The sequence below is a fragment of the Mesoplodon bidens genome, assembly GCF_964165515.1.
Source record: "Mesoplodon bidens genome assembly, chromosome: 6".
NCBI lineage: Eukaryota > Metazoa > Chordata > Mammalia > Artiodactyla > Ziphiidae > Mesoplodon > Mesoplodon bidens.
The window spans coordinates 40,984,987-41,009,079 of record NC_138162.1 but is presented as its reverse complement, the minus strand read 5'-3'; the positions used below and the strand labels follow the sequence as shown (position 1 = coordinate 41,009,079).

At 44.9% G+C, this 24,093-nt stretch overlaps 1 protein-coding gene across 2 annotated transcripts in view; it reads left to right on the top strand.

Annotated features, from left to right (window-relative positions):
- DAPK1 (death associated protein kinase 1) overlaps positions 1-24,093 on the top strand; it is a 214,514-nt gene that overhangs the window by 133,126 nt on the left and 57,295 nt on the right. For both annotated transcript variants that reach the window (XM_081236405.1, XM_081236404.1), the window contains 11 exons: positions 14,037-14,175; positions 15,899-16,028; positions 16,198-16,246; positions 16,333-16,359; positions 16,852-17,004; positions 17,366-17,411; positions 18,550-18,639; positions 20,036-20,128; positions 22,440-22,559; positions 23,019-23,117; positions 23,966-24,064. In XM_081236405.1, coding sequence (XP_081092531.1) covers positions 14,037-14,175; positions 15,899-16,028; positions 16,198-16,246; positions 16,333-16,359; positions 16,852-17,004; positions 17,366-17,411; positions 18,550-18,639; positions 20,036-20,128; positions 22,440-22,559; positions 23,019-23,117; positions 23,966-24,064 — 1,045 coding nt within the window. The remainder of the gene's footprint in view (positions 1-14,036; positions 14,176-15,898; positions 16,029-16,197; positions 16,247-16,332; positions 16,360-16,851; positions 17,005-17,365; positions 17,412-18,549; positions 18,640-20,035; positions 20,129-22,439; positions 22,560-23,018; positions 23,118-23,965; positions 24,065-24,093) is intronic.

Genomic DNA, 24,093 nt, shown 5'->3' with positions numbered 1-24,093 from the left:
TGCATGGTGGGCTGGAGGGTGGGTTGGGAGTGGAGGTGTGAAATGAGCTAGAGCTTGTGTGAAAGTTTCCGAACACCAAAGCAGAAGGGTTTTTGATGTTTCATGAGCAACTACTTTATGCCATACTCTGCTAAGTGCTTTTCATAGAATCTCACTGAATGAAGAAGCCACAAAAGTCATCAGCCTCTTTAGAAAGCTCAGCGTTAGGAGCAAACCCCCTAAGATAAGGAAGTAAAACATTTCCCCTATCCCTGGAAGGGAACTCAAGCAGCTGTATTTTCTCTGAATAGTAATTGACATTACTGAGGACTTTGTATGTGCCAGGCATTGAGCTAATTAAGCACACAAAATCCCAAGGAGGTAGTGTTCTGAGGCCCCATTCTGGGTGTCTTTTGCTGCATAACGCCGCCCCAAAGCTTAATGACCTAAAATGGCAACAGTCATTTGTTTTGATCCTGAATCTCTGATGTGGGCAGGGATCAATGGCGCCAGCTCCTCTCCGCTCCCTGTAGCATCAGCAGGTGACTGCTTGGGGCTGGAGGACCCCCTTCTAAGACAGCTGTCTCACTTGACGGGCCAGGTGGTACTGACCATCAGCTGGGAGTTCAGCCGGGGGTGTTGGCTTTGCTCCATGTGTGCCTGCCTCTCCGCAGAGCTGCTTGGGCTCTCCCACAGCATGGCAACTGGGTTCCAAGGGCAAGAATTCCAAACAGGATGTAGAAACTGCCAGCGTCTTATGACTGACACAACATCACTTCTTTCATCTTCTTTTTTTTTTTTTTGCGGTACGCAGGCCTCTCACTGTTGTGGCCTCTCCCGCTGCGGAGCACAGGCTCCAGACGCGCAGGCTCAGCAACCATGGCTCACGGGCCCAGCCGCTCCGCGGCATGTGGGATCTTCCTGGACCGGGGCATGAACCCGTGTCCCCTGCATCGGCAGGCGGACTCTCAACCACTGCGCCACCAGGGAAGCCCTCTTTCATCTTCTATTGGTCAAGCAGACACAGAGCATGCTCAGGTGTGAGGCGAGGAGACCGAGGCCACAGCTCTCAGTGGGCAGTGGCAAAAAACTGGCAGCCACCTTTATCCTCCACAAGCCCAGAAAGGTTAAGTGCCTTGTCCTGGATCGCACAGCTAGCACGTTGACAGGTCCCCTCTGCTCTGCATCTTCTAGATCCTGTGACACTCCCCGAGGTGCCCAGAGCACCTGACAGACCTCAGTCCAGATTTCTGTACCTTTTCCTGCCATTAACTGGGTCTGTAGTGTCAATGCCCAGTGAAGCAGGTTCTAGAAACATTCCTAAATCACTTCACCTATATTTGGAATTGACTTTAAGAACATCCCTGGAAGAATCCTAGGCCTGAGAAGAAAAGACCCAGGGGTACGTGAGAACCATTTTTAGATACGGGAAAGCTGGTTGTGTAGGTCACAGCGTGGCTTATATTCTGCATCCTGTATTGTTCGTGAGCAGAGGTTGTCAGACTACAGCCGGTGGGCCAAAGCCTACCACCTGTTTATGTGTAGCCCTCGAGAAAAAAAATAGTTTGACATTTTTAAATGGTTGAAGAAAAAAGCAAGAAAAATATGTAACAGAGTCAAAGAGTTGCAGCGGAGACTGTATAGCACACAAAGCCTCTTACAGAAAAAGTTAGTTGACCTTTGTTCTAGAAGGCAGAATCAGCACTGTGTTAGCAGAGCTAGATTTCAGGTCCACATAAGAATTTTCTGTTTAGAGCTGTCCACGTGCAGGAACAGCAGCTCTCAGCTGAAGGCCATGCAGGCAGAGGGCTGTGCCTAGGATGCTGCTGTCAGTGGTGTGCTGGTAAATGTGTAACGACCAGCTCTCCAGGGAAGAAAAACCCTGACGTGTAATGTTTGTCTGTTTTTTTGGTACAAATCCCACCGTGGTCACAGCTGAAAACCATGGTCAGTTTTCAGTTCTGACACGATGTCACGAAAGGTGGAGTTGGGAAGAGATGCACATAATCGGCTGCAGGAGTTCCAGTTTACCACTGTGATGGGTTCCGGGGATCGATGCTATATAATGCTGCCCTCCAGTAGCTCCCACTGCGGAGAGCTGCAGGTGTGCAGGGAGGAACAGTAGTGCTGGGAAACCTTTGACATTCCATCTGCCCCTCTGGGCAGCCATCGTTAGCATCTGCAAGCGCAGAAAGATTACGTACCGTGCCCTGGATTACACAGCTGCTAAACTCCACCTGCCATTTCCTGCCTCACATTCGGTTTAGAAAATCTTGATTTCTACAAAGAGTGATAAGTTGGACTGCATGCAAGTTGAGAACTTCTGTTTAAGAAAACATCACCTTAAGCAAAGGTAAAATGTAAATGACAGATTGGAAGAAAACATGTGGAATCTTAAGAGATCCAGGCCTAGTGTCGAAAGGATGTAAAAAACACCCATCAATCAATTAAAATTAAAAACAAAGACAGTCCAGTAGAAAAATGGGCAAAGGGTGTGGACGTACAGTGTATACCTACTCAAATACGAAAGGCTGATAAATGTAGGAAAGATGATTAGCCTTTCAGCATGAAAGAACATCAGTCTCACTACTAAGCAGAGAAATAATGGGATAATAGTGGGATTCATTTATTTCATCCATCAGATTGGCCCAAAGTAATAATACCAAGCAAGTGAGGCTGTGATCAGAGCACATTCATTGACTGCAGCTGGAAGAACATAAGTTAAAACATCCATATACAAAACTAAAGTTCCTTCTATCTCCCCTCCTCCCCAATCTTGGCCCTCTTCCTCCCTCCCTCCCCCACCTCCCCAAAAGTAAAGATGGTCCGAATTCAACTTAATGATTTTTCAACTTTATGCTGGTGCCAAAGCAATAAGCACTCAGTAGAAACCATACTTCGAAGTTTGAATTTTGATCTTTTTCCAGGGCTAGTGATACGTGGTACACTCTTCTCCCATGATGCTGAGCAGCTCCCAGTCAGCCACACGAAGGGAAAGGACAGACACTCTACAGGGTACCGCGTTGCCGGCATTTATTGCGTATTGTGTTTTATGTTTCAAATCCCATCATGGCTACAAAATAACCGCTGACCCAGAAATTCCAAATCGGGCCTAGAAAAAGCCTCACATTTTCAGAGGAGGCAGGGACACAAAAAGATCATCCGCCTTGTAGTTTGCAGTAGTGAAAAATTGGAAACAACATAAAGCCCCTCAGTCGGGGAATAGCTAAGTATACTCTGATCTAGATATCCCTATGAGCGCTAGGCAGCAGTGAAAAAGAGGACACAGGAGCTCTGTACCAACGGGCATTGCTGAGGTGAGGTAGCAAATTCTAGAACGGCTCAGGCAGTCGAGTACCATTTATGTTCTTAAAATGTAGGTGAAAGAATGCTGTGTAGTCCGTAGAACATCCATAAAAAGTTCCAAGGGCCTATATACCATAATAGTGTACACAGGTGCTCCTTGACTGATGATAGGGTTATGTCCTGATAAACCCATTATAAGTTGGAAATGCATTTAATACACCCAACCTCCCAAGCACAGTAGCTTAGCCTGGGCTCCCCTAAACATGCTCAGGACACTCATCAGCCTACAGTTGGGCAGTTATCTTGAGTTTAAGCTCAAGAGTAATTACCTTCCTCTTCTTCTTCTCACCAGAAGCAGGAGACACAGATGGACATTTTGTAGACATGGTGGGATTTGAAACACAAAATATAATACACAATAAATGCAGGCAACATGGTACCTTATAGAGTATTGGTCATTTCCCCTCGTGATCGCATGGTTGCTGCTGTCCGGCATCATGGGAGAGGAGTGTACCATGTATCACTAGCCCCAGGAAAAGATCAAAATTCATATTTCGATATACAGTTTCTACCAAATGCTTATGGCTTTTGCACCATCAGGAAGTTGCAAAATCGTAAGTCAAATTGGCACCATCTGTACTTTTGTGGAGGGTGTAGGGAGGGAGAGGGCCAGGACTGGGGAGAAAGGGAGATAGAAGGAACTTTAGTTTTATATATGGATGTTTAAATTTTTCTTAAGGAGAATATATTTATGTATTTCTTGTATAATATTTTCAAGAGAGCAAATTAAAGTTCAGTCCTCCCCACATGGAAGGGCTTCTGTGAGGGAATGTGCCATCTCCCTGGCTAAGCCCACATCTACCAGGTTGGCCATGCGGGGACCACTTGGGGAGGGGTGTGTGAGTGGTGCTCACTTTGGCCCATGAGGTTGAACTTCCCTTGAGGACTCTCTCTCACCTCCGTCCAGGCCTCAATGTTCTCTTAACACTTGTGCCTAAGCAAGGAAAAGCTTTTGTCCTTAATTTCCTGTTGCAAGATTGAGGCTGGCCAGGAGCAAGGGCACCAGAGTCACATTAGATGGACCCTGTTGGGTTGAGGTTACCAGCACTGCCTTCTGCCCGCCCCTCCCATCTTCCCCCTCAGGGCTCTCATCCCTGTGCCCCCCAGCTGCTCTCAGGCACGTCTAGACTCCTCTATGTCTAGACCCAAGGAAACTGGGCCAAGGCACCCTTCCGACTTACCTATTTCATGTCTAGGAACCCACCTCTTCCCCAGATTTTTGGCCCCAGGTATGTCCACCCATTTCAGGAAAACTCTTCTGTTTAACCATAGGCGAATGTGTGGTCTCATTGTACTGTTAGCATGACAGCCACATCAGAAGCCCACACTGTACGATGGCAGCTGGACAAGAGACACACAGAGAGTAGCTTCGAGGGTTTTCCTCACCCAGATGCCTGTGGTTAAGAGGAGTGAGGGCCCAGGATGGCTGCATGGAATATTGACCCACTGACCATGTGGCAGACACACTCATCCTACATCATATTATCCCCATTCATCCCCAGAGGTAATAATGAACAGTAGCTGTTACTATTCCTATTCTACAAGCAAAGGAACTGTGCCTCAGAAAGGAACTTAACCTATCTGAGGTCACAGAGTCCAGACTGAAACCCAGAATGCCTGCCTCCACTGCTTTTTAACCTGAGCCATATTCTTCCTTTAGGGATTTCATTCTAGAAGTCTTCAGAAATCTCCTCCCTGCTTTGTGCACAACCTCCCAGAGTGAAATGAAAGATCACTTCCCCCATGAATTTTGAGTGCCAGGCATTCTTTTCCTTGAGAATGCCCAGAACTCCTTTTAAGTTGTTGCTTAAATTTGAAGTGAAAACAGACAGAAAATGTGTTTGCAGATACAGCTTGCACTAATTCAAGAGGAGGCCTGAAGGTTAGGACTCCTTTGATATTATTTATGTGATTTGAGGCAACAGTATATAATCAGAGAATGGTATTCGCAGACTCCTAACCTACTTTGACCTTAAATTCACACCTATTTCACAGATGCAAAAAAGAAGTTATCATATTGCGTCTTTCCTTTGGATTCCCCAGCTTCAGTTTTGCATTCCTCAAAGTCCTCAGTAACCCAGGAAATTTAGAGTGTGAGAGGTGAGAATGTGAAAACCCTTCAGGACTTCCCCTAGATTAACAAGAAAGATTGTTCAACAGTTGGTGATGACAATGGAGCATTGGGTTTTAATTTGGGGTTTATTTAGAGGCAGGGCCGAGAAGTGGTTGGGTACTTCCCCTCACAGCTTCACAGCACGGTCCACCAGGAGAGTTAGGTTTCAAAGAAGAAGCATCTCAAAGTAATGGGGAAATTACTTCAGCATGGGATCAGATATGCATTTTTCTCCCACATTTTCTGACCTGAATTTAAAAATTTTTATAATAGTGCATGAATGAACCCTTCCTTCACAGGAGAATCTGAAAGCAAGACTAACAAAAAACATCAGTAGATTCTAATGATCCTCTCTCTCTGTTGCATCCTTTCCTTTTCCTGAGTTGCTTTAGACATCCCGTATGTAATACTTTGTTTGCAGCCCGTGAGCAATTACTACCTGTTATGGTTTGAATTGTGCCCCACCGCCCCAGAAAAAAAGAAGATGTGGTGAAGCTGTAACCCCCAGTACCTCAGAATGTGACCTTATTTGAATATAAGGCTTTAGCAGATGTAATCAGGTGAAAATGAGGCCACTAGGGTGGGCCCTAATCCAACCTGACTGGTGTCCTTATATATAAAGGGTAAAATTTAGCCATAAACACAGACGTGCACAGAGGGAAGATGATGTGAAGAGACACAGAGAGAAGGAAGTCCATGTGCAGGTATAGGATTTGAGTGATGCATCAACAACCAAGGAAAGCCCAAGGTTGCTGGCAAACCACTAAAAGCTAGGAAGAATCAAGGAAGATTCCCCTACAGGCTTCAGAGGGAGCAAGGCACTGCTGACACCTTGATTTCGAACGTCTAGCTTCCAGAACTGTGAGACCATAGATTTGTTATTTGAAGCCATACAGTTTGTTCATGTAGCCCTAGTAAACTAATACAGCTACCTCTACCTAACCCTTATAAAATACACATGTAGGATAAATAAGATTGAGAATTTCTGTTCATCTGTTATAGTTAATGTGACATTATATTTTCCACAGATGGCTGCAAGATCATCCCCTGTCCTACATGTCTGTCTAGACCCTTGAAATTCCCCCATCAAGAGATGAATTCTAGGGCTTCCCTGGTGGCACAGTGGTTAAGAATCCACCTGCCAATGCAGGGGACACGGGTTCACTCCCTGGTCCAGGAAGATCCCACATGCTGTGGAGCAACTAAGCCTGTGTGCCACAACTACTGAGACTGTGCTCTAGAGCCCACGTGCCACAACTACGGAAGCCTGTGCACCTAGAGCCGGTACTCTGCAACAAGAGAAGCCACTGCGATGAGAAGCCCGCACACCACAGTGAAGAGTAGCCCCCGCTCACCGCAACTAGAGAAAGCCCGTGCACAGCAACAAAGACACAGTGCGGCCAAAAATAAAATAAATAAATTTTTTTTAAAAAGAGATGAATTCTAAATCCCCTCCCCTTGAACCTGGATAGGCTGTGACTCCCTTTTGATGTTCTATGACTTCTGAGGCAGCTTCCACCCTGTTTCCTAGAACACTTGCCCTGGAGCCCTGAACTGCCGTGTAAATAGTCCACTTGTCTTGAGTCCTCCGTGCTGTGAGGAAGCCCATACTACCCCAAATGGAGAGAACACATGGAGACACAAGACTACATGGAGAGAGATACCCAGACAGCCCCTAGATGCTCCAGCAATCCTACGGTTTCGGCTTCAGCCACTATCTGATTGCACCCCCATAACAGACCCTGAGCCAGAGTTGCCCAGTCCAGCCCTTCCTGGATTCCTGATCCATAGAAGCTTTAAGAGATCACAAAATAATTGCCATATTTAAAGTCGCTAAGTTCTGGGGAGGTTTGTTATACAGCAGTAGATGTCTGGGACAGTTAGTGTACTCTGTGCTTTGCACTGGTTGTTTTCTTTTAATTTTAATTTAAAAAATGGATTGAATTTTTACTTCTGACTAAACAGTTTTATATTTAGAGAAGACAGACTATAACCACAAAATCTCAATGATTTAACCTAATAGTATTTACTTCTCTCTCACTCAAAGTCCAATGTGGATGTTACAGGTTGGGTGGCTCTCCTACAAGCATTGACTCAGGGATCCATATTCCTTCTACCTAATGTCTTTGCTGTCCCCGGTCCTCCTTGGGGTCCTCTGCTGGGTCATCTGTGTTCGGGTAGCCAAAGAGAAAGGGTAGGGGCTTCCCTGGTGGCGCAGTGGTTGAGAGTCTGCCTGCCGATGCAGGGGACACGGGTTCGTGCCCCGGTCCAGGAAGATCCCACATGCCGCGGAGCGGCTGGGCCCGTGAGCCATGGCCGCTGAGCCTGAGTGTCCGGAGCCTGTGCTCCGCAACGGGAGAGGCCACAACAGTGAGAGGCCTGCGTACCGCAAAAAAAAAAAAAAAAGAGAAAGGGTAGAGAGAGAGTGGAAGATCATGTGAGATGTTTCAGGGGCTCGGTCTGAAAGTGGCACACGTCATTCTGGTCCACATTGCACTGGCTAGAACTAGTCCCTGACTCAAGGGAGTTGGGAAGTGCAGATTAGCTGTGCACCCAGGAGGAAAAGATAAGTGTAATGGGATCATAGCTCTGCTACATTCGCACGCTGGCTCATAGAATCTTACATTATCAGAACTGGAAGGGACATGAGAGATCGACTTCTCCAAGTGTGGTCCACCAGCATCAGGACCACCTGAGGGACTTGTTAAAATGCAGATTCTGGGGCCCCACCTGCTGAGTCAGAACCTCAGGAAGTGGGTTCTAGCCAGTTGATTTTTGCCAAATCCCCCCCCCAATTCTTGTTATGTACACTAAGGTTAGAGAGTCACTTACCAGTTCAACCCTGTCATTGTACAGATAGCAAAGTTGAGGTCCAGAGAAAGGACATGACCTCCATACTTTCCTTCCAGCTACTCACAACCTGAGGCCAGAGCTGGAGCTGGGGACGTGTGTGCTGAGGCCCATCCAGTCCTCTTGCCACGCCCCTCCCAGGGCTCTGCATCATAGCTGGCCAGGACCCCGATGGTGTGCCCTGGCAGAGCATACTCGGTTCCTGAATTGTAGCCTTGGCCCCCAATTCAACAACCACACATACTTGCTCTGAGACACCAACAGGGAAATCCAGCCCAGTGCTGTAGAATCACAGCGTTTTCCTTGAAAAGTCTCATCAGCTTATAACCAAGAGTCCCCTGCAGTTTAGATTATGACCAGATCTAGTCCAGAATCAAGTCCTGTTATATCTTGGACATTCCTAGCAAGAGTCGGGGACCCGGAATAGTGTTTTAATTTAGAAATTGGAATGCTATAATAATTTCTCTTATGTCACTCTGAAGGCCTACCTTATCTTTAAAGCTGTAATGTGTTCTGACATTCTGATATAGCTAGCTTTGAGGGGAGGCCTTGGTGGTAATGAAAGGCATGGGGAGGAGAGAGAAACTTCATATTTTCCAGAGCTCTTGATGAAAACAGCCAATGCTTATTAGCATGCATTCCACACAATTTCCATGATGATGCTATAATTTAAAACACTGACTGAAAGACCTAATAAGGGAGGTGAAACTAGCTTTCTAAATTTGCTGAACAAATTGCTCATCTCTCCCTCCATCAATCTTCCTTCTCTTGAGCAAAATGTAAAATTTGGAACAAAGAGGGAAGATACTAGGGTTTTGACTGATCTTCTTGTTAACAGTATTCTGCTGTATGGCAGCTGCATTGTAAGCATTCGAGTTCTGATTCTAAGCATGTCTGTGAAAGTTCCCACGTAAAAAAATCTTCAAGTCACTGTCTACCTTCTGAGTTTGGGGGACAAATGGGGGTAAATTAACAAAGGATGCTTATCATGCTCCCCAACCTGTGCTGAAATCGCTTAGTCTCAATTACTTTGATTAATCACTAAAGATTTTGTAAGCAGCTAAAACATCTGCCTTCCCATATTGGCGTGAAGGAGAATGAGAATGTAGATAAGACCTTCAGGGCATCAGGAAACCGGTGATGGTTCCAGGCCCAGTGAGATGGGGGGTGTCCTAACCCTCCTGATGTCTAGCTGAACGATTTGGCTCCCAGCACAAGCTCATCGCACAAGCGATGGTGTGGACCTCATCGTGAACAGCATGGGATTTGCACAGGGCCTGCGAGCAGGGTAGATAGAGAAAATCAGAGATGACGCCTGCCTCCTTCCCCTCAGTTGTGATCAGGCACTGCCACTTTGCAGTCTGGTCCCTCACTCCAGGGGCTCCAGGGTTGTTCCCAGTTCTCACTTCCCTTGTCAGGAAGCACTGTGGAGTTAAGTTACTCGGGACAGGAAGACTGGACAGGGCACGAGGTGGCCAGCCTATAGAAAGGCAAACCTGATCTTTGGCTGAACTGATTAAACAGACCCAGTCCAGATGGTGAGTGTTCTGGTCAGCTATTGCTGCATAACAAACTACCCCCAAATTTAGTGGGGTGCAGTGTGGGTTCTCTGGGAAGCAGACTCTGAGCTGGAGAAGAGCATGCAGGATGTTCCTTAAGAACTACTCTTAGAATCAAGTCTTCCAAGGGAGAGGAAGCAGTAGGAGTGGGCAGAGAAAGTCATGCTGCCTTGCAGCTCAGTGACAGTCCCGGCTGGCCCAACAGAGTCCTGGAGCCAGAATGACCCTTGAGAGTTGCCCCAAATTAGGCTGAGATGACCTGGCTTTTATGTCAGAGGTGCACAAACTGGCATGTCTTACAAATCAGGTGGCCACCTGTCTTTGTAAATAAAGTTTTACTGGAACACAGTTCCACCTCTTTGTTTACGTATGATCTAAGGCTGCTTTCACGCTGCTTGGGTAGAGCTGAGTAGCTGTGACAGAAGCTGCATGGCCCACGAAGCCTAAAATATTTAATACCTTGCCATTTCTAGATGTGAGTCGACCTCAGCTTTATGTTTCCACAGTAGCCATTGGCTGTGGGCTTCCAGGGAAAGGACAAGACCTTGGGCAGTGGCTCTGCAGCAGAGGTGAGCCCTGCTGGATGAGGGCTGAGGGCTGTGCTGCTTCCACGCCCAGCACTGGGGACAGCAGGTCCTTCCTCAAGGGGAATGTGGACAGTGCTCATGGTGTCCACCACAGCGGATTAAAATGACCATTGCATTTGGTGGGTCAGGAATTCTGGAAGGGCTCAGGTGGACAGTCTGACCTCCATGGCTTCATCTCGGCTGGAGGGTTCACTGCCAAGATTCCCTCCTCACTCACTGTTCCTTTGCCTCTTTCTCTCTTTATGGGGCATCTCATCTTCTGGGGTTTCTCCATGTCACGGTGTGGTTTCGGGATCATCGCACTTCTTACAGGAGAGACTCAAGAGGCAGGATGTGGAAGCCCTGGGCCCATGAAAAAGCATGCCGGAGATGGCACAGCATCACTCTGCTGTGTCTTATTGGTCAAAGCTATGATGGGGCCCATCCAGATTCAAGGGGATGGAGCCCAAGATGCAAGATCACAGCACAGAGCAGGGGGCGGGAAGTGCTGTTGCACCATCTTTGGAAAATCCACAGTGCCTCAGTGGGCCGGGTCTCAGAGCTGTTTGAGCACATCCTTCCCACCTCCACAGTCGCCATCATCATGAGGGTGGCTTGAAATGACCATGGTGGGAATATGACACCTCGGGGATGGGCTTTGCCCCACCCCAACCCCAGAGAGCCGGTTGTTAAGTATGGCCCAGCACACCATGGCTGCCACGGTTGGGGCAGCGGGGGTTACGATTTGAAGCAAGGCAAGAAGAAAGACAGCAGTGCTGATTGATTGCCGAGGCACTCAACATATCCTGGAACATCAGAACAACTCTAGGAGGTGTCTCTTATTTCACAAAAGAGGAATCCCAGGTGTGGCGAGATTGGGTAACTGGGCAGGATTTGAACCAGGGTCTCCTCACCCTCCGCCAGGTCTCAGGAAGATGAAATAGGCTCCTTGTCATTGGCCTGAGGGAAGCTCAGGTTGGGCGAGAGGGAGGAGAGCCAGCCAGAGAAGGAAGGGGAGCAAAGGCCTGGCCGGGGCAGCCGTGGGGTTCCTGGGAAGGACTCAGGCCTCCACATCGTGCCCAGCTGTGTGGACACTGGAAGATTCGCCCCAACTCCTAGCAACCAAACCCCAGCCCTTTCTTATTGTCAGGAAACTTATCAGTGTTTTATTTTATTTATTTTATTATTATTATTATTATTTTGTGGTACGCGGGCCTCTCACTGTTGTGGCCTCTCTCGTTGCCGAGCACAGGCTCCAGACGCGCAGGCTCAGCGGCCATGGTTCACGGGCCCAGCCGCTCCGCGGCATGTGGGATCTTCCCGGACCGGGGCACGAACCTGCGTCCCCTGCATCGGCAGGCAGACTCTTAACCACTGCGCCGCCAGGGAAACCCATTATCAGTGTTTTAAAGGCACAAGCAGTCTGTGTGAGCAAGGGGGAGTGGGGAAGCCGCTGAAGGGGAGGCAAAGAGAGGAAAGGCCGACACCACGTTTACAGGAGCACCTGTAATGCTCCCCTGACCGGGAATACAGTGGTTAAGCCAGACCAATGGACTTAAAATGGGGAGAGGGGAGAAGCAGGGCCGGAAGGGGACTTTCATGATGGAGCCTGCCCTTAGGCAGGTGGCATGGATTCTTCCTTTATAACAGTACCGGTTCCACTTACTGGGACTCAGCCTAAAGCTAGACCTGCCTGCCATGGGCTTTACGTATATTTATTATCATTAGTCCTCAAAACCCTCAGAGGAATGGGTCCTATGATTCCCATTTGATAAGAAAACGAGGCTCAGCAAGAAGGAGTAACGTTCTGGCCGCAGAATTAAGGTTTGCGTTGGATGTGCCAGCTCTGGACCATCTCCCCACCGTGCGGCCGTGATGCCACAGTTTACCTAAGGAATGGCCGCGCGGGCCAGAGAGCAAAGAAGCAAACGGATGATAGAGCATCTTTCTCACCGTTAGTTGGTTCACAACTTCCCATTTTTTCCTCCTTTTTGTTCCCTAGAGTTGAAGGATTCCCTCTCCCCGTTTTGTTGGTTTTAAGAGGAATAAAGAAGACAAAATGTGAGACGCAAAGGGCTCCACGGAGTTGGGCAGGGAGCCAGTGTAGGGGCACAAGGCCAAGGGCGGTGAGGCTGGGACGGTGAGTTGGTGGAGGGGCGTTGCTGCATCAGCTGCAGGCCTCTGCCCCCCAGGCAAGGCTCAGGCTCTGTGGCAGAAACGCTCTCAGGTCCTGGGGGTGGAGGAGTCACTTCGCCCTCCCCTCCGGATAAACATCCTGAATTTAAATATCAGAGGGAGGATTTGCAGCGGGAGGATGCAATTAAGACTTCCGAAAACCGATCCTCAGTTTTTAGTGTGCTAAGAATCACCTGGGGTGCTTGTTTAAAATGCTGCCTTCCTGGTCCCCACTCTTAGAAACTCATGCAGCAGGTTGGAAGTGAGGCCCAGAATCCGCATATTTAAAACACCCCAAGCAATTCTGGTGCCAGGGGATCCTGAGCCAGGCTAAGAAAAACACCCACTTGGAGGGTGAAGGTGCAGGATCTGAAACTTTTCTTTTACAAAAATAGCTTTTTTGTCATTATAATTTAATCTCAGGGGCACCAGTTTTCTTATTCTGGATGTAGATGTGGTAGGTATGTCTATGGAGCTGTCTTGCTGAAAGAAAGATAATGCACACGTGGTTATGTGCATAATTGCAGTTAATTATTATGTTGTGAACATATGGTTAAACTCGATAAAGATTAACTTATAAAAACTCTTATTAAAAGTTCCCTGTTATTTGCCATTAATCAGTACCATGGATTTTTTTAGGGGAGTTTGTTCATTCATCCACTTAATTAAAAGTTTTTTCATTCTTGCTGCGTGGCTGGCCGGGCCTGTGCAAGGATGGGGAGACTGTGCGCAGTGGGCCAGCAGCCAGGAGCTGACTGCTGCCCTCCAGGGATTTACAGTCTGGCCAGGGAGACAGATTCATCAAATCCCCAACAACCACGGGCATTTCAATTTTGTGTATGTTTATTCTTATTTGTTAAGGTGTTTGTTAAATTCATTACTAAATGTGATTTTTATAAATGTAGAAGTATTTACATATATACAAATACAAAGCATACAAACCAAAAATCCTTGTCAGGCCATATATTGTGATTTGGGTTTTAAAAAAAATTGACTAATATCGAGATTTTGAACTTTCCAGATGTCTCTGATTGGGCTAGGAAGATATATTCTATAAACTCTATACAAAGTTGGATTGTAGTTTTTTTTTAATCAGTGAGTTAAGACTTCATCTCTAACATGTTTAATTAAGATGTCTGAAAGATGCATTAATTTTTTTCCCCATCACATTTCTACTCTCTCCGCTATTTGTGAACCTAGCACATTAGGAAAGCAGTACCCAAGTGCTTTCAAGCACAAATATGCCTGAATGCAGAATTCTTATCCAACAATGAGAAGCACAGAGAATTCTGATTCCTTGCTTAGCAGTTTCAGCATGTCCTCAATGCTATTTTCTTGCCAGACACTTGAGCGTGCAAATCATCTATGAGAGAACAAATCAATGTGAGACAGAACTGTCATCAGTAACCTCTGCCTCTTGATTTTCAGTGTTGCAGGTGGTGAGCTCTTTGACTTCTTAGCTGAAAAGGAATCTCTGACTGAAGAGGAAGCAACTGAATTTCTCAAACAAATTCTTAATGGTGTTTACTACCTGCATTCCCTTCAGATTGCCCACTTTGATCTCAAGGTATGTTGCTTGGTGTGAATCAGATGAAAGCTTACACGTACCACAACATTCACTATTTGCTAAGAAAAATTGAGGGCGTCCGAAAGAGATAGATGTTTTTTCCCTAGAGGAGTTTAACAAATGAAATTATCAATATAAATCAGCAAGTGTATAATGCATGCCTACTACAGGAATTCCTAACCAATGTGTGAGATAGAGGCTTAAGATTAATGATTACATTTGAGAATTCTTGGGGAAGAATCAAGGGGTCTTACCAACCAGGTCTTTAAGGAAGGGAGCTGCTGTTGGTTATGGGGTATTTTCAACCTAGAGTACCCATTGGCTGCCCAGTTTCCATCCCCTTCTGGCTACAAGGCATATAAGATGGAAGGTGTCTTGATCTCTACTCTCCCTCTTGATGCAAAGGCTTCTGGGCTGACTCAGTCTCTGGCAATCAATCAAGCCAAACTCTGAGACTGGCTAATTGTGGTCTTTGCTTGGCTGGAGGCAAGGCATTATCGGACATAAAAAGGCACATCATACTCCCATCCATCACAGAGGTGATGGTCTCTCTGAGAGGGGAAGATATACATATGAGCAACAGAAGTGGCAATGTAAGATTCAGGGTACAATCCGAGGCAGCGAGAAGATTATCACAAAAAGTGTGTGGTTGATTGCCAAGTGAATGATTCAGATCATTGGAGCTAGGATAGATGTAAGAGAAGGGAAGATTTTCTCCATACTTACTGTAGCAGAGCCGTCAAGACCCCATCTGGATCCCCCAACACACACTAACACACACCCCAAAGACTGCTGCTGGGAGCTGGAAATGCCAAAGAGTAAATGCCTACTGAAGCAGCTCTTAGCAGTGGAGCTGGGGAGAAGGTGGATAAATACCCCAACTCCCTCGTGCTTCAGTTGGAAAATTCTGAGTGCTGCCCTTTCTCCCCAAGTCCTCCAAAGGGATTGTGCTCCAGTCACCCCTACCTTGATAAGACACTTTGTATCAGCTTCCTTCCTTCTGTTTCCTGTCTCCCCATTCCTCTACCAAGTATTCCCTGGAGTCCCCTCCTACATAAGCTGCTTGCATCCAAATCCATGTCACATGTCTGCTCCTGGGAGAATCTAAACCAAGACATTTATTTTTCCTAGTGTTCTCTTGCAACTACTCTTTCATCCCTACTTTTTGGTTGTTTTTTCAGGGAAGAGGAAGAACTACCTGCCATCTTGTCCTCAGCATAACATATGATAGGTTTTTTTTTTTAATTGTGGAAAAATAAGCATAATATAAAATTTACCATTTTAACCATTTTAAAGTATGCAGTTAAGTGACATTAAGTATATTCACATTGTTGTACAACTGTCACAACCATCTATTTCTGGAAATTATTGATCTTCCCAAACTGAAACTATGTATCCATTAAACACTAACTCCCCAACCCTCCTACCCCCAGCTGCTGGCATCCACTATTCTACTTTCTGTCTCTATGATTTTGCCTCTTCTAGGTATTTCATGTAAGTGGAATCACGCACTGTTTCTCCTTTTGTGACTGGCTTATTTCAGTTCACATAGTGTCTTCAGGGTTCATCCATATTGTAGCACATGTCAGAATTTACTTTCTTTCTCAGGCTGAATGGTATTCCATTGTATGGATAGACCACATTTTGTTTATCCATTCATCTGATGGGCGTCATGTTACTTCCACCTATGAACATTGCTGTACTATTTTTCTTTTTTTTGAAGCCTGAAAACATAATGCTTTTGGATAGAAATGTTCCCAAACCTCGGATCAAGATCATTGACTTTGGGTTGGCCCATAAAATTGACTTTGGAAATGAGTTCAAGAACATATTTGGGACACCAGAGTTTGTTGGTAAGTTTTCTTATTCCTGTGATCGTTCATTTCTCTTAAACATTAGGCTGGCAAAATTCACCCTGCTGCAGCATCATTTCCCTGGTACATGTTTCTGGTTTATACATGAAGATTAGAATCTGTTGGTTCACTTTCTTCCAAAACTAAGTGTGCGTTCATTTCCTCTTAGCTCCTGAGATAGTCAACTATGAACCTCTTGGTCTTGAGGCAGACATGTGGTAAGGAGCATGCTCTTGATGTTGTCACCTTTCTAATTTATTTTACTATTCTTCTGACGTTGTTTTTCTTTTTATTTTGTGTCTAGGAGTATTGGGGTAATAACCTATATTCTGTAAGTACCCAAATCCACAGCTCATGTTCTTTTCCTTTTTCTTTGAGACCATATGTTTTACTGACCATTCTATGTGTCATGTTGATCAGTTCAGCTTATGTATGCTTTTTAAACATATTCATTTTACACCTCCACAACATGTTTAGTTTATACTAATTAAACATTTTCTCCTAATTTGAAATGAGTCATCAGAAACTGCAGCATAATCACTGAAAGAAAGCATGGCTGTCTGTTACTGCTGAGAAAATAGGAAAGGTTTTCTTTTTTTTTTTTTAACTACTAAATGCTGTTCTAAATTAACTGTCCTTTGCATTAAGCTGAAGCTTTTGTGCATGACAATTAAATGCCCTATAAAATGTAACTGAATTCTAAAGTGACTGCTCAAGCACCAGATTATAATGTTATTCCTCACTCCCTTTATCAGATATTGTAGGAACAAAATGACAACACAAGAGGGACTTACTCATGTTCTGTGCCCTGCTTTATTAACAGCCTAAGTGGGGCCTCCCCATTTCTTGGAGACACTAAACAAGAAACGTTAGCGAACGTATCTGCTGTCAACTACGAATTTGAGGAAGAATACTTCAGTAATACCAGTGCCCTAGCCAAAGATTTCATAAGAAGACTCCTCGTCAAGGATCCAAAGTGAGTGTCCATTATACCTGAAAGGTGCCCAGCTGTGGCCTCAGCTAGACGAGAGTTAGCACCTGTCCCGTGCACACGGCCACGTTTATGCGACCCTGGTTGTTTCCTCCTGGCAAAGAGAAGCATGCCATGTGAAACGCTTCAGAAAATGCAGGCAGGGCCCTTTGTACCTGCTCAGTCAGCCCCTGTGGGCACAGTGAAATAATCACACAAAGACTGATGTTGTTTTCGGCTCCGTGAAGCAGGCCCTGAACTGCATTTTCCAGAGCATCTGCTTGGTAGGCCCAGCCGGCATGGAAACAACCTTAGTGTTTGCTTCTATGGTCACCGCATTTTTTTTCTTTCCCCTCCCCCCACAAAGGAAGAGAATGACAATTCAAGATAGTTTGCAGCATCCCTGGATCAAGGTAAGTTGCATATTGCGATTGGTTTGGGGATTATAGGGCGACCTGGAATTCGTTTGTCCTAGGGTATCACTAGGCACTGGGTTCTAACCACGGTCACATCTGGAGTATTGTGTTTGCTGTTGGTGCCATACTTTAAGACAGCTGACAGCTGAGAGAATCCTCATGATAACGGAGGTAGAAAGGAGTGAGCTACCACAGTGCAGGACTGTGATGAGGAGCTGAAGGGCAGGTCCACTCAACAGCCTTGAGTTTGATTGTGGGATATTAGCCCAAACAATATTTTTGAAAATTCTTGAATTAACTTCCAGCATTTAAGTATCATATCAAATCTGGATTTCCAGCTTCTCTTGAAAAATCTGAAGATCTATCAACACTGAGCCCTCATTCCGCAAGGCTGCCAGAAACTCTGCCCAGTTGCCTTTGTGCCAGGCCAGCAGCCACCCCCGACGTATATACACCTTTACATTATTTGCCTGGCGCCTGTCAGCATTTGGGTTAAAGAACTGAAGTTGCTTCAGCTAGACCAGAAAGGACTAAGGGTGGGGAAGCATGGCAGTTACAGAATAAAATCATGGAACCAATAAGTGGATTGTGGTGCAGTAACTTGCATTGCAGAAGTAGGTTTGGGGCAGCTGGAGACCTCTGCCTGTGCCAGCTCCCAGCAGTTGCCTGGGCTTCCCTAGAAGGCAACGATGTCTCCTTCCTTCAGAGGTAGAGTTGCATGGCCTCCTGAAAAAATGCAGTAGGAGGGATTTTAATGCTGTAAGATAGACCGAATTTGCTAACATCTGAGGTCCCAACCAGCTCTAAATTACTTGATGATAAGTTCACATGCCTCGCAATATGGCCTCACCGTGAATCATGCCATTCCCAGATTCTCTTATGGAAAGTTGTAATTCAGCTTGTCCAAGCTCAACTTTTCAACTTTCCCTCAAGATCCAGTCTTCATGGATTTGCTCAAACCCTTAGCCACAAGAGTTTAGCCTCTGGAGACTAGGTTCCTGGATCAGGCATTTTGTTAGTTTAGCAGGGTGAATATGTAAGCATCCCAAATAATGAGAGGTTTTCAAAGGTTGTCATGTAACACATGTCTATAATTTGAGAGCTCTAAATTGTCTTTCTTGGATTTTCATTTTAGCCTAAAGATACCCAACAAGCACTTAGTAGAAAAGCATCGGCAGTAAACATGGAGAAATTCAAGAAGTTCGCAGCCCGGAAAAAATGGAAAGTAAGATTGTTTGATTTGAAGGGATTAACTAATTCTGTGTCCCCTGTGGCTCTCCCTCTGTTCAGGGCTCACTTCTTCTGATACTGGCAATGCAGGACTGCATCCTTTTTAAAAATTCACTCTGTAGTCATCTGTACCATTACCCTATTTTCAGAGACAATCAAAAATACTATTTCAGTCCTATTAACTCATCTTTTCACATGTAATTTTGCATTTTTTTAAAATTAAAACCATTCCCAAGGCAAATTTTTAAATCAGTACAGTAAAATTATAGTGCAGTCTTTTTCTAAAGGCAACAAGCCACATCTTAAATAGATTTGTTTCTTGTGGTAAGCACCATAGCATTATGATTATACCAGAACTTGTGTAAATGGTTCTCTAAATCCAGCCTTGGTCTGTGAGTGGTTGGGATGGGGGTGGGGTGTGACCATGAGCATCTGCAATGTGATCCCTTCTCAGTGTGGATGGTTTCTGCAGGGGCTGAGTAGGATGTGGCTCTAAAGGGCATTCCAGCCAAACTTGGACAAATAAAAATTCAGGGTTAAGAAGGGGACAGGATGGCTTCCTGTGCACAGGGTCATGTCAAGCCCAGAGGAAGCAGGTACTCGCCATGTCTCCTCATCACTGGGCCAGAAGTGTACCTCATTGTACTCATCAGGTTGGGGATGCCTTGATAGAGATGAGGAGGACCACAGCCATGGGTTACTCAAGACTTGACTCTTAGTCTCAAAGGAGCCTTGAAAATAAGGCTTAAAATGTAGAGTGAACCACCGTAAGTTTCTCTTTCTCTCCCTCTCTTTCATTCATATACAGACACGCACACACACACACACACACACACACACACACACATTCTTTACCTGTTGTTACTGCCTTTGAGAGTAAATGCAGAGGTGTTTGTCCTATAGGCTAAAGAGTCCCCAACCTGCTGATTTCCAACAACTGGATGAGTTTTGAGAGTCACACTGTCTGCCATTACCAACTTGCCTGGGCACCAAGGACACAGGGCAAGACCCTCGCATACCATGCTTCTCTGAGGGGGGGATGTGCAAGGGCTTTGTTAGGGTAAGATCCCATTCCTCAAAGAGTAGAGAGTGAATATGGAGAGAGAAGGGATGCATCCAGTTCTGCAGCTTGATAACGAAATGCAGGAGAATCTCTCTCTATTGTTGTCCTGATTTATAAGACCTTTAGAAATTTCTTTAAGCAGATATGTTCCAACCTGCTTGTGGGATTGCCCACCCCTGAAGAATAATACATGCTGTCAGCATTGAATGCTATCTCAAAGGCTTTGTCATTTGCACTAATTTGAGTATTGTTATGTAAGCTCTCTCTCCTCCTCTCCCCCTGCATTTTTTTCACACACTCTCTCTCTCTCTCTTTCTTTTTTTTAAAGCAATCTGTTCGCTTGATATCACTGTGCCAAAGATTATCCAGGTCATTCTTGTCCAGAAGTAACATGAGTGTGGCCAGAAGCGATGATACTCTGGTAAGCAAACCTTTTCCCCAGATAGGTTTGTTCTTAGCACTGTGTATTTACCGTGTTTAGGTTGTTTAATTTGTTCAGCAACCCAGAAAACCTGAAGTCTTGGAAACATCAGGCCTGTTCTTCCTCCTCTTGAGTTGGGGAGTTGGGGTGGCTGATTTGATCTACTCTATTACTGTTTCGTCCTTTTTCCTCTTTGTTTTGATTGGCTATACCTACTACCTCTAACACTACCACCCTCCCACCCTCCTCTTCCCCGCAACACAGTTGGATAAAAGAGAGGCTTGCCAGTAGAAGAGGAAAGATCATATTCTAATTTTCATGAACTAAAATGAGAGCCCTCTGTTTCCACCAACCTTGGAGAATCTTAGACTGTAATAGTACAAAAGGGGCAGACAACCCTCCTTCTGAACACACACACACACACACACACACACACACTAACACACCAGAAAATCAGGGGAAATGCAGTGGGGCTTGCTGATATAGTTCGTGGTAGACCAAAAGGCTAAAGCCACTCACTTTGTTGATGTTGTATTGACTTCCAAAGGCCCTTGAGAACAATTCCACGACTTTTTTCCCTTAATCCAAACTGAAACCTAATCACAGATTAACTCTTCAGATATGACTGGACACATCAGAATTCAACGAGACTTTCCCCAACAGTCAGACAACGGGGCTTTGTGAACCCTGGAGGTAAAGGGGACTCCAGAAAAGGCAGAAAGGGTGGTTCTGTGGGAACCAGCCTGCTCCTGTAACTGAATAGTCAGTGTTTCCTGAGTGGAATCCGGGAACTCCAAGGGCAGGATCACACATCAGCGGACACCAGCTCTTTTTTTACTCCCTGAAGCCAGTAGTTTTACTCAAGTTCCAGATCTAACCTTATAGCCTGAAAAGAGATAGGAAATTTTAAAAAGAAAAAAAGAAGTAGGAGAGAAGCAAGTTAGGAGGAGAAGGGAGAGAAAGAGGAGGAAGGCTGGACTGGGGAATTGTTTGAGGGTGGCAGTGGAACCAGGACAAGATATAAACTATTAATCTAAGTAAGGTGATGAGAACAATGAAATCTTATAAATTAAAATTGCCCTGAATAATCAGTTGGGAGACAGTTTGTTGCAATGAAGAGTTTAGGATAAGAGAGGGACAGGGCTTGTGTAGAAGCTCCAGGTGGGAAGAACCCCCTCCCCAGCCCTCAGGGTCTCTCTCTCATCATCTCAGTGTCCTGCTGATCGTGAGGCCGTGTTACAACAACGTGCTTATTCCTCCCATTCTCCCATATCTTGTCACTCTCACTTTCAGGCAAATGTCTCTTAGTCTTCAACTTGGATTGTGATAGAAAAGCAAAACCAGTGGTGTTCTTAAACATGTACTCTGTGCAGATATTATTACGTCCCTCATGAAGCTTGTTTGGATTCAGATTTATAGAGAAGAGAAAGCAGAGTTCAGAGAAATGCTTTCTCCCTTCCACCCCTCACAGGCAGAGGTTCAGCCTCTGTAGGTACGCTTTTCCAGATTTGAAATTTTAGTAGCAGTACCTCTGTAAGTCCAAAACTTCTGTTTGGGACTTTTCTAGCTTATTTTTTTGGTTTTAATTTACCATATTGTGCAAATTTCTTATTATTTATATTTAAGAAGTACTTTAGCAAAGTAGCAAAAATTTAACAAACTTACTGTTCCACAGTATCTAGTTATTTTCTCTTTGTAAATGAAATGTATCCATTTTCCCATTTCTGGCCTTTATTTTTACATTTCTCCCCTTTTCCTACCTTTTTTGTTTTTAATAATTGTGACCAGCTTTCAGAGAATTTTGCTATGTTATAGAATACCTAGAGAATGAAGAATTTCTAGTGCTCAAAAAATGACAATCTGTAATTGCAAAAATTACAAAGTAAGACTTTCTTATTCAAAGATATCATTTCCTTGGTTCTATGGTTTTTAGAATCTGAGTTACACCTGAAATTTTCTACAGTGGTTTCTGGGACTGTATGTTTTTAAAGATTCCTAAGATAAACACCAAGTGTAGTTTGTCATCAATTGTTGTTCTAAATCTGAATCTTAAGAGATGTTTGCTCTCTGGGTTATAATGCAGGCAACATAAAGACACAGATAAATAGTAGGTGCTTCTAGTTCCCATCATGGAAGGGGCAAAAAATGACCTCCTGCTTCCCTTCATGACCAGGTGGGTTTGGGGATTAAATGGCTTACTTTCCCCTGAACACTCCTTTTAATAAATGAGCATTGGTTTCTCTGATGTTGGTAAAAGGAGCAGCATGACCAGCAATCTAACACTTTTTCTCTCTTCCATGTCTCTCTCAAGGATGAGGAAGACTCCTTCGTGATGAAAGCTATCATCCATGCCATCAACGATGACAACGTCCCAGGCCTGCAGCACCTCCTGGGCTCCTTGTCCAACTATGACGTTAACCAACCCAACAAGGTCTGATGCTGTCCTGCAAGGGGTAGTGGGGGTCGGGGGGTCATGGTGACTGGGCACCTCCAAGTCCAAGGTGGAAAGACCCCATCTGCTCTTCATTCTCCCTTACTGTTGTAAACTCCATACTGTGGGGAAAATCACTTCTGCTTAGAAAGTGAGCTGAGTTAGGAATAAGGTCTTTTTGCATTGAGGGCCTTTCTACACGCACCTAGCACTCGCCTCTAACCATGAAATTTTAAATGTACTCATCATGCAAATGAAAATGTCACTTTTGATTGTGAATCCAAAAGAGGAAGATGTTGTGTCCTTCTGACTGTCTTCCATTCCTGTCACGCAGGACAAGAATGTGTCCTGTGTCTGTGGAGACACAGGAAGGTGTCTGGGGCAGCAGGGGTAGTTTGGACTTTTCCTTTCCTACCAAACCTGAAAAATAGTTTTGTTTTTTTTTCTTGCCTTTTCCAGCATGGGACACCACCATTACTTATTGCTGCTGGCTGTGGGAATATTCAAATACTACAGTTGCTCATTAAAAGAGGCTCAAGAATCGATGTCCAGGATAAGGTCATAATTCTGTTTTATTGCAAATGAATTAATTTTTTAAGTATTTCCAAATGTCTCTAATCAAAAGGTAATAGAGAAAAATAACACATATGCCCTACTTCATTTCTCAGTTTCCTATAAAGGAAGATGAACTACTTGAATAGCCTGTTCCTGTCTAACATGTTACAGAAAAAAAGGCAAACATTCATCTTCCTCGTGGCTCTGTTGCTCGACATCATCCTTTCTTTGTGTCCTTACTGATCACAGATCACAGATTGACTCCTTACTGATCATATTTACTCAGCAGTGTTATTTGATGTCACATTGAAAATGTTTTAATTATCCAATTAATCTCATCAGAAATGTATTTGCCCACACATTAATTAGGGCAACAGAGTAAGGAGGATATGATTTGAGGTGTAGACCACATTGGAAGTGTAGACACAAGTGATGATCAGCTAAGCGTCATTACAACGGGTCTGTCATCAGCCTCCATAGACTTTCAACTGAGCCATAAACGGACTAGGTCTGGCCCTTGACAATATAGGGAATTCTAACCAGAAGTTGAAATGAAGGTTTTAGGAAAAGAAAACAACTTTTTATTTCGAAATAATTCTAGATTTACCCAAAAAAATCTGCAGAAATAGTATAGAGCGCTCCCTTATCCCTTTCACCCAGCTTCCTGGAATGTTAATGTCTTACATAACCTTGGTCCCTTTGTCAAACTGAAAAGCGAAATGGGGTTTTATTCCTCTTGGGAGTTGCTCCTTTGGAGTTTGTCATCACATAGGAAGGGAAATATAGCAACTGAGTGATGTTTGCATTCAGATCCAGTCTGGGAATGTGACTCTGCCTTGGTTTTTGTACAGGGTGGATCCAATGCCATCTACTGGGCCTCTCGGCATGGCCACGTAGATACCTTGAAATTTCTCAATGAGAACAAATGCCCTTTGGATGTTAAAGACAAGGTAAGGCCACTTCTCTTCTTAAGGAAAGT